At 33.3% G+C, this 10854-nt stretch overlaps 1 protein-coding gene across 1 annotated transcript in view; it reads left to right on the top strand.

Annotated features, from left to right (window-relative positions):
- The first annotated feature begins 594 nt into the window (after positions 1-594).
- The window catches only part of Sos (Son of sevenless guanine nucleotide exchange factor), a 45973-nt gene continuing 35713 nt past the window's right edge, over positions 595-10854 (top strand). The window contains exons 1-9 of the mRNA XM_090118514.1: positions 595-938; positions 3722-3841; positions 4125-4256; positions 4783-4959; positions 5562-5771; positions 6407-6536; positions 7718-7821; positions 8428-8595; positions 9060-9124. Coding sequence (XP_089974640.1) covers positions 843-938; positions 3722-3841; positions 4125-4256; positions 4783-4959; positions 5562-5771; positions 6407-6536; positions 7718-7821; positions 8428-8595; positions 9060-9124 — 1202 coding nt within the window. The 5' untranslated portion in view covers positions 595-842. The remainder of the gene's footprint in view (positions 939-3721; positions 3842-4124; positions 4257-4782; positions 4960-5561; positions 5772-6406; positions 6537-7717; positions 7822-8427; positions 8596-9059; positions 9125-10854) is intronic.

Below are 10854 nucleotides of genomic sequence, written 5' to 3'. Positions count from 1 at the left end.
TTGAGCTTACTAAATATTCGTATGAAAAATTTTTAGTCTCTATCACAGTCTCTATCATGACTCTATCTACTATTAATTTGATTTTAAAACATTATCCTGTTTCCTCGATTTACCAATAAAACTAAAAATAAAGTAATTGTAAATTACACAGTAAATTAAATCCGATAATATTAGAAAGGAGGAAGCTTAGGGGAAGGCAGTAAACTTATGTTTTAAGTTTTATACTATAATATATTTATGCATAAAGTTGATTTCAGTCACAATAAATCCATTAGCACAGAGCACGTACAGAGCATAATTGAAAGATTTACCTCAATAATTTTTATCTAATACGTTAGGTCCTTTAATTTTTATTTATTACATAAAATATTAATATATATTATTCAATGATATTATTAAAAGTTGATGAGCGATGGATCGACGGCATCTTTATTATTTCAAACATATTTCAAATGAAAGATTGTACCTTGAGAACGTCATTACTCCGCACCAATAGTGATCAAAAGATTCTATGACATCAGACATGATAAGCCAATCACTATTAGTTATGTAAACTTCGGATTCATGTATTGTCATTTGAAGATCAGACTGATATATAAATTGAAAATGGCGTCGTTTTGCCGATTAGATGAATCTAAGATTATTTTATCCGTGATCCTGTTTTAAATTAAACAGATACTTTACAAGACGTGAACAATTTTTTACTCGAACTTTGTAGTTTCGTTTCTTTTTGTTTTGTTTTGTGTGTGGAAGCTGTGATGTTCCCTTGATGGGAGATACTTCGAATGTGGTGTTGTGTTTAAGTGTGTTTACATGAATTCGTCGCGGGTATTTGGTGCAAGATGCTGCCTACGGTGGAGGAGAGTCGAGGGTACGACTTCCAGGACCCCGAGAACGTCGGCAAATGGAAGGGCTTGTTCCTCAGTTCGTTTAGAAAGGTTTGTATACAATATGTCAATACTCAAAACAATGTACTATTCGTCTTTCTCACGATGAAATCGACTCTATTTACGTGATTAATGTTTCAAATCGATCGAATTTATGTATTTGAATAATAGTTTGGGAAATACGCAAATTTCTAGGCCACTAAAGTAATAGGCCAAGTTCAAGATTATTGTCATTCAGTCGTCTAGTCATCGATTTGTAATAATAATTAAATTGCTTATCAAACGTATTATATCATATCGGATAATAAACGAGAATATAAATAATGAGGCCAGTAGACAATATTTACAATTTGAGGCGTAAAATTGATTGAAAAGATGCAACTTATTTATGAATTACTATTTAGTAAAAAAAATACATTATAAATATTAAACATAATATACAAAGTATGTTTCGATCAACAATAGTAATTAATTTCTGTTAACAATATATTATCTCTTTTAACGAATTGGAATTTACGCCAAATTTCACAAGTTATTGCAATTTTCTGTAAATGTGACAAAATTATTGTTAAAACTGTGAAAGACAAATTTATCTTTCATAAAATATATTATTAAAACATTTTTATGTACAAAGTGACTAATATATAATTCAATTTTATTTAATGACTCACTCAATAAATATAGTACGACTCATTTCATTTACAAACATGTATACCTGTTAGTAAATTGGTAAATACAGAAAATAATATTTCAATGTAAAATATAATTACCATATACAGGTGTTTTTAAATAAAAATAAATAAATAAATAAAATCTTTATTTGAATTCATACATAAGTTTGACATATTGGATTGGGGTTCAGGCCCCCTTACTAGGTATAACCTGTATTAATGTGTTCCCCCTGTTTTTGCTTTAATAAGCTTCACCTGTATGTTTGTATGTAACCGACTCCTTAAGACTCGATTTTGATACTTTAAACGGACAGATTTAATTCAAACTTTGTACACTTATCAAGGATTGGTGACAATGAAATTATGTGAAACTTCTTTAAAAAGCATGTTGAGGGTAAAAATTTCAAGGTTGCATCATGGCAATACCATCTCTATTATCCTTGAATCAAAGAAGTTTCACATCTGACACGGGTGCTCGTTACACACACTTTTTTAACTACATTAACTATTTTCACCGCCTTTAGACCGCCTCCTTGGTACAGTGGTTGACGCGTGAGCGTAGAACCGAGGGGTCCTGGGTTCGATTCCCGGTGGAGACGAAGAAAAAATAAATGTCTCGGTCTGGCAGGACACAGAAGGCTGATCACCTACTTGTCCCTAAAGAAAATCGATCAGTGAAACAGATGTATGAATAATGCATCTGCCCCTTACCCCACTAGGGGACACGGGACTTCACTTTTACACACTTTTAATTATTTTCATGTAAAATTAGAGCTATTAAGTTGATATATGATGATCATCAGCCTATATTGGTTATCAATGCAGGGACACATATGTCCCATGGGAGTTTAGACTATTATTTTATACTAGAATATTATTTACCTACTGTAATAATGTTACAATGTGTATTATCTTCTGTAAAAATAAGCATAAAATAGTTGTAGATAGTGTTGAATTAGAATAATAAAAAAATGTTACATGATTTTATAAAATAGTTCAGAACTTTACTTTCTTCCGCGTACAGTGAAACTTTGGAACGATTTGCCACCTATGGTGTTCCCGAACAACTACGACATTGGGGCCTTCAAGAAAAGAGCTTATTTGTCCATAAACGGCCGGCAAAGCACCTATAACACTTCTAGTGTTACAAGTGTTTATGGGTGGTGGTGACCACTTAACATCAGGTGGCCCACCTGCTCCTAATTGCTTGCTCTGACATAAAAAAAAGAGAATCTACTGGAATCTGATGAATTGTAAACAGTTGACTCAAAATGCAACTACATAACTTGTTAAATATAAGTACATAACTTGCAAGATACACATGTGAATATTCTACATAAGAATTGATTGTGATTTTAATTCAAATTCAAATCATTTATTTGTAAATTTTGATTCTTTGACCGTAGATACCGTTGTGACCGTGGTTTAAATTCTGATTCTTTGACCATAGTTAATTCGTTTCAATCTTCTCTTATATATAAAAATGAATCGCAAAATGTGTTGGTAAGCGCATAACTCGAGAACGGCTGAACCGATTTCGATAATTCTTTTTTTATTATATTCCTTGAAGTACGAGGATGGTTCTTATGTAGAGAAAACGTAAACATGTACCACGGGCGAAGCCGGGGCGGACCGCTAGTGTGCTCATATAAAGCTAACTTCTGTATGTTACATTTTATTTTTACTTTCCTTAAACAAGGTTTAACAGGCTTATCTATTAGGTGTATGTATTATGTTTTACAACTTCAAATATTATGTGCATCTAAAAAAAAAATGACAAGAAGAACTGGTTCTGGTTATTTTTTTGTCTGATTTAGGATTTGAAATACACATCGTTTGCTTTGTATCTGTGGCCCTGTATTGCAATTTTCCAGTTCAAATACACTTAATTTAATTAGCAAAAATATTATAGAAGTGTACAAACAAGATGAAAAATATGTAATTACAAAAATGGAGTGTCCCTTAGATGTACAGAAAACGCTGGTCCAAATTCTGCCTCATGATTGATTTTTTAATTCCCCTATAATTTTTTTCTAGAATTACAAAACTTTTTAGTTTTATTCTAATAAAGCATTAGATTCAAAATATTTATATACATTTTAAAATAGCACAATATTAACTGATTTACTCCACAATATTTAACAACTTTCTACAAATTTCCAGATACTCGAGAACCTCCATCCGACATTAACAGCTGAAGAGAGTGCGCTAGAGTTTGTCGAGTCGCTCTGTCTGCGGTTGCTATCCATGCTATGCGCTATACCGGCGCCGGTTACTATACAGGTGAGAAAACAAACAAACAGCAATTGATTTTTGACGTGATAACGTCTGTAAAATGGTTTTAGTCGGGTGACATGTTCAGAAACTTGTGTCACACCAAAACCTCACGAGCGCGATCGCAGGTATAACGAGAGAGAGAAGGGCCGATCTCCCGTCTCATCTCGAGCGCTGCCACTGCATTATGTTATCACGTAAACATCTCGATCGTAAACCTACTGTACAAACAGCCAATTTTTTATCACATAAAATTGGTTTTGTTACTTAACTAATCTTATTTATTTTCAAGGACGTGGAAGAGCGCGTGGCTCGGACATTTCCAAACCCACTAGACAGGTGGGCGCTCACGGAGGCCAGAGATGTGCAAAAGAGGAGGAAATTACTCCTGCCCGCTGATAAATTGCATCATTTGTTGCAGAAGGTATGTATTGTGTGATCGCTAGTTTGTAATATAATTTAAATGTGTACAATGTACATACCGATTAAATTGAGAATGGGATCGGATTTGCGCCATTTTTTATTTTTTTATGTTCATTTATGAAAGTAATAAGTTATGTTTCTATTTACATTTGATGTAAGATATAGGTAATAAAAACAAAAAATAATAATAAACCATTTTTGAAATGTGAAAAAGAATTAGTAACTAAGTACCTAGATCGGATATTTAAATGACACAAGTCGATGCGAAGTTTACACAAAGAGATGGGTTTAGCTTACCTATTTTTTGTTGGAACGCACAGTACAATAATTAATTAGACTCACAACAAAAATTATCCGAAACAAAACTCTGCCTACGCGTCTATGAGGCAGAGTTTAAACTCTTTGAACATTACTGCCACGAAATAATGAATTTCAACATCAAAAGGTACAATTATAAGCATTTTTCTATCTCCTCAATATTGTCTCTTTTAACCATTATTATTTTTAACCACTTATTTAATTTTCAGGAAGTATTACCGCACAAAATAGACGCGTCCGTGACGAGTTTTATAACGGCCATCTTGGAGTACATTAGCACAGATGTGTTGAGACTCTCCGGGACTTTCGTTAAGGAGATATCGCAAAAGTCGGGATATCAAGTTATCGAGAGTGGTGATATTAAGACTGCTATGTGCGCTGATAAGGTTAGTTAAATTATTTCATTGGTAGGTAACTTTAAGGTTCACTTACTACATTTAAAAATAAATTAGGAATTTAAAAATTAAATATGTTTTCTATAGCAAATATCTGGTTCTATAAAGTACTAGTTGCTCCGCGCGGTTTCACCCCCGTGGCTCCACTCCTGTTGGTCTTAGCGTGATGAGATATTATAGCCTATAGCCTTCCTCGATAAATGAGCTATCTAACACCGATAAATGAGCTATCTAATACCGCTGAATATCTGCAAATTGATCGATTGTGAACAAAAAAAATTATCTCTACCTTGTTACAAACATTCGCGTTTATACTATACTAGCTTACCGCTCGCGGCTTCGCCCGCTTTGTCTAAAACCTAATAAATTATATACTAAAACCTTCCTCTTGAATCACTCTATCTATTAAAAAAAAACCGCATCAAAATCCGTTGCGTAGTTTTAAAGATTTAAGCATACATAGGGACAGAGAAAGCGACTTTGTTTTATACTATGTAGTGATAGTGATAGTGAAGTATGATATAATTTTTTCACTTTTATACTAAATGACTTATTAATTTTGGTGTTTATGATGGCATAACATTTCTTTTCAGCTACTAATGGACATGTTCTACCAAGAGTCCGAACTAGCCGGGGTAGCGGCTGGTGTCACAGCCCTAGACAGAGGACGTAGGGCTTCGCTAACGTACGGGGAACTCGTGAGAGACCTACTAGCCGATGAGCGAAGCTTTCTAAGGGACCTGAACTTGATTATACGCGTGTTTAAAGACGAATTGGAGAAAATACTGCATTCGGATACGCGGGTGAGTTGAAAAAATGGTGAAGTGTGAGTTTTTGTGAGTTTTGGTGAGATTTTGTGAGAAAATATCAAATAATATAATGGATTATAATGGTATAATGGATTTATTATACCACTAATATGATTAAACCATTAAGGGCTGATTTTTCAATCCTTGGTTAAAACTTATTCGTCAAATTAGAGCTAGCGCGCACGAGCAACTTTGTCTCCGCAACTATTTTGTCTCCGCAACTATTTTGTCTCTCCCACCTATGGGCTAGTATGAAAGTGCGCGCACGTAGCGACGCAACTCCCCATACAAATTGATGGGAGAGACAAAATAGTTGCGGAGACAAAGTTGCTCGTGCGCGCTCGCTCTAATGTATAAAACTACCATTTCAAAAACGTATTCGTGTTTGAAATGGTAGTTTTATACATGTGACAGTTTACGTGACATTTTAATATTATCGTGTAATACTTTATTGGACGGATAAGTTTTATCCAAGCATTGAAAAATCGACCCTTAGTGTGACCCTTTTTAAAAAGATATACATTTTATAAATACATGTTATTACTTATTTTTATATGATAAATTATAGAAACAAGATGAAGGGCATTTCATCATGAATGAATAAATAATCGAATTAACCCTTGTTACAGACAATATCGTTAATATTCGGCAACATAGTCGATATTTACGAATTAACGGTAACATTGCTGGGAAATTTGGAAGATGCTATGGAAATGTCACAAGACTCACCGCAACCGTATATTGGCAGTTGTTTTGAAGGTAAATACATTTTATAACTAGACTAGCGGTCCGCCCCGGCTTCGCCCGTGGTACATATTTCGCAATAAAAGGTAGCCTATGTTCTTTCTCAGGGTCTAAAGATTATCTGTGTCAAATTTCATCAAAATCGGTCCAGTAGTTTATGCGTGAAAACCATACATACATACAAACCTTTCCTCTTTATAATATTAGTATAGACTAGCTACACTCCGCGGTTTCACACGCATTGCTCCGCTCCTGTTGGTCTTAGCGTGATGATATATAGCCTATAGCCTTCCTCGATGAATGGGCTATATAACACCAAAAGAATTTTTCAAATCGGACCAGTAGTTCCTGAGATTAGCGCGTTCAAATAAACAAACAAACTTTAATAATATTAGTATAGATGTTATTTTATTGACTAAACTACGTTAACATTGATAAAAGTAACGTTAAAATTTAATAAGCTTTGCCCGTGGTTTTGTTTGTGTAGATTCATATTGAAAAGTTCATCAAAAAATGATAGTTGTCAATCCTTATATTGATGAGGACTTTAGGAACAAAAAAGGACTTTGTTAAAATGTGTCCATAAATTTATGCATTTAACCGATATAAGAAAGTGTTTTAGTTTAATTATTTCAATGAATGTTTGAAAATAGTAATATTAGTGTTTTTAGATTTTACGTATTGGACAGTTTAATTTTTTTACTTTATTGTACAAAAATTGTGACAAAAATATTTATTTATTTACTATATTAAATGTTTCTCATATTATGTTCCACTGTATTTCTAATAGGCACAAAAATGTTCATATCAATTCGGGTTTTGTATATGTTGACCTAAATTTAACGATACATTTGAAAAATGTTCATTATCATCAACATCGGCTTTTGTGTTTCATATACTGGACATAAATTACCTTTATTTTAAACTAGCTTTCCGCCTGCGGCTTCGCCCGCGTTTTCAAAAAAAAACCCGCATAGTTCCCGTTCCCGTGGGATTTCCGGGATAAAACCTAGCCTATGTCACTCAGAAATGATGTAGCTTTCCAACAGTGAAAGAATTTTTCAAATCTGCCAAGTAGTTTCGGAGCCTATTCAATTCATACAAACAAACAAAAAATCAAACCTTTCCTCTTTATAATATTTGTATAAATGTATAAATGTATAAATGTATAGATACGGAATATAATTATATTACAGAATTGGCAGAAGTGGAGGAATTTCGTGCGTACGTGCGGTACGCGAACATTGTCACACGGAAAGAGTCGAGGGACGCGTTGCAAAGGATCGTGGACGATCCTGAGGTGATTATACTAATTTTTTGTCCTAAATTGTCCTAATGTCCTAGAAAAATAGTATTAGATGTCGTACAATTCTATGTCCTTAGCTTATTAATATAAAAAGGTAAACCTGAAATGTGAATGGATACTTAGGATAAAAAAATTGTTTGTCTGTAAAGTCGGTTTACTGACGATAGTTGAACGTGACAACGTCCGATTGTGCTTCTTTGTCGCTCGTTCCGCGCTCTCGCTCGCACTTCAAGCCTTACATGGAACGCCTCAGAGCGAGGTAACGCCGCATGAGTCATGTTTTTCGTGCGTGCAGCCGGCTCTATCGAATTATAAGACGTCACGTCAAAATCTGTAAAATACGATTTGAAATGTATGTCAAAATTGTAAAAATCGTCTATCAAGAATATTATCAGCAAGCGGTGAAACTGTACCTTAATCTTGTTTAAAGAAAAATCTAACATCAGTGATCGTACTTTATTTGAAAGTTATAAATTATTTGCATTAAAATTTGTTTAAAAATGTCTGTAGGTACACTTAAAAAATGTCAATAATTTTTTTCTATGTTTAGAAATTTTGCAAAAAAATCTATTATGACTTTAATCTTTATTTTTCATACAGCTCGCGGAACGTCTAGACACAGCGGGCCACGGTTTTCGTCTGGCCGTCAAATACTACTTACCAAAACTACTACTAACTCCGGTATCCCACGTGTTCCTCTACCACAGCTATGTGCTCGCGTTGTTGCAAATAGCGCCCACTAGTGATGATAGAGAGAGTTTTAAACAGGTTAGTAGTGTTAAACTACCCGCAAAGTAGTTAGAAGTTAAATGAGTGACCAAAAACTACCCACAAAAAGCTATGTCAAAATTAAGCTGGGTTTGATGTAGAAAGAGTCTCAGGATGGATGATAGGAAATTTTAAGAATGTAAGTATTATAAAACAACCCGCAAAATAGTTAAAACTTACTATAAGATAACCATTAAAAGTTAAATGAGTGACCAAAAACTACCCCCCATTATTTTGATAATTTTTTTTATATTATTAAAACTGTTCTCTATATTTAACTATGTCAATCGAGAATAATGAAGCTTTGGAATGGCATTATGATTAAAACATATTTCACGCATTTCTTGGGGTTGCTCAAGGGTCAGTTATAGGTCCTATACTATTTGTATGCTTTATAATAAAAATGTGACTTAGATAAATAAGGTTCTTCGTCAGAAGTATTCATATTATTTTTCTCTTTACAGGTGGAATGTAATCTACATCCAATAAAGAAATTATTAGTGAAAGCATTAGGAAATGGACCAAAAATGTAAGTCTATTGATAATAATTTATTTATTGCTAACCATTTTTTATTATATTTTTAAAGTGTAGCCGCGTTGTTTTTTGGTAGCTGGGGATTGGTTTCTTACGAGTTCGCACCACTAACATATTATTATGGATGTTATAAAATTTCAAATTATTATAGTTTTCACTTCAATGTGTTTCAAAAAAATTATTGACAAAAATTTTAATTTTGTGAATTATTTGTTCAATTTATACATAAATCATTATATTGTATTAACACATAGCAGCCTATTATTTTCAGTACTACTTTGAACTTGTGTTCCTTTTCAGTAGATTTTTTTGTTTGTTTCGTAATTTTTGTGTCGTTAACAATATAAGTAATAATTCTTATTCCTATTAATATGTGTATTTTTCAATAAATCTTATATATAAAAATGAATCGCAAAATGTGTTGGTAAGCGCATAACTCGAGAACGGCTGAACCGATTTCGATAATTCTTTTTTTATTATATTCCTTGAAGTACGAGGATGGTTCTTATGTAGAGAAAACGTAAACATGTACCACGGGCGAAGCCGGGGCGGACCGCTAGTATATAATACTAGTTGTGCTCTGCGGTTTCACCCGCATTGCATCGCTTCTGTTGGCCTTAGCGTTATGATATATAGCCTATAGCCTTCCTCGATAAATGGGCTATCTAACACCAAAAGAATTTTTCAAATCGGTCCCGTAGTTCCTGAGATTAGCTCTTGCAAACAAACAAACACTTCAGCTTTATAATATTAGTATAGATTTATAATATAATGTCCTATAATATATACACCACTAGTTTTTAATCAGTACAAAAACTTTAAGGACATATTAGCGAATACATTATTATCATATGTATGATGTAAGAATTACATAATATCGATAAATAGCAAAGATATAACCATTTGTTTATTTAAGAAAGTCTCACTAAAATCATAGACACATTGCAGAGTTCATTGACGTATTCGTTGATAGTATTACCACACCCCGGACACTCCATACAAAATGATCGTTTTGACAGTCACACTGTAGAGACTGCAAATGTGTGTGTTAACGCTTTATGGTTGGCACATTTGTGACTAGCGTAAAAAAAAATTCGCGTTTTTCTGATGAAATACATCCGTAAACAGCACAATATCTAACCATTTTATACGAAAAACGATAATCACAAATCCAAAATAATAAAATTACTTTAAGTCAATTTGATTAATGTTGTCAATCTTCGTTGCGTATCGTCCTTGCAGAAAAATATGGCCCATTTTATGTCTGATCGCGCGGGGGTGAGGTAAGTTTAATTTTGGCGGGAGGCGGAGAGTGTCCGTTCTGTAGCGTTTAGCTACTATTATGTATTCTGTGGTATTACCTAACCTTGGACAATAAAATGAAACAAGACATGTAGGTAGTTACTTACTTTATTTAGTTTAATTCCTAAATTCAAATCTCCCCTTCATAGGTACTTCATCCAGGCTTAGGACCGGCATAATTACTTTTTACAATAAATTAAATTGTTATTAAAAATTAAATTAAAAATTAAATTGTACAAAAAAAAATTTGTTTTGTAATTACAAAAGAAACAATATCAAAATAAAATAAGCTTTTCTGTATTGAAAGAAAAAACGATTTTGGCGTATTTAAGAAGTTAGAATCAGCTGTTTTTACAATACCTAATTTGTAATGAAAGAAAAAACGATTTTGGCGTATTTAAGAAGTTAGAATCAGCTGTTTT

This window comes from Colias eurytheme, chromosome 30 (genome assembly GCF_061535395.1).
Source record: "Colias eurytheme isolate Ceu_HAF_F1 chromosome 30, ilColEury1 Martin Lab GWU primary, whole genome shotgun sequence".
NCBI lineage: Eukaryota > Metazoa > Arthropoda > Insecta > Lepidoptera > Pieridae > Colias > Colias eurytheme.
The sequence above is the reverse complement of the archived record's forward strand: the minus strand, read 5'-3'. Positions and strand labels throughout refer to the sequence as shown.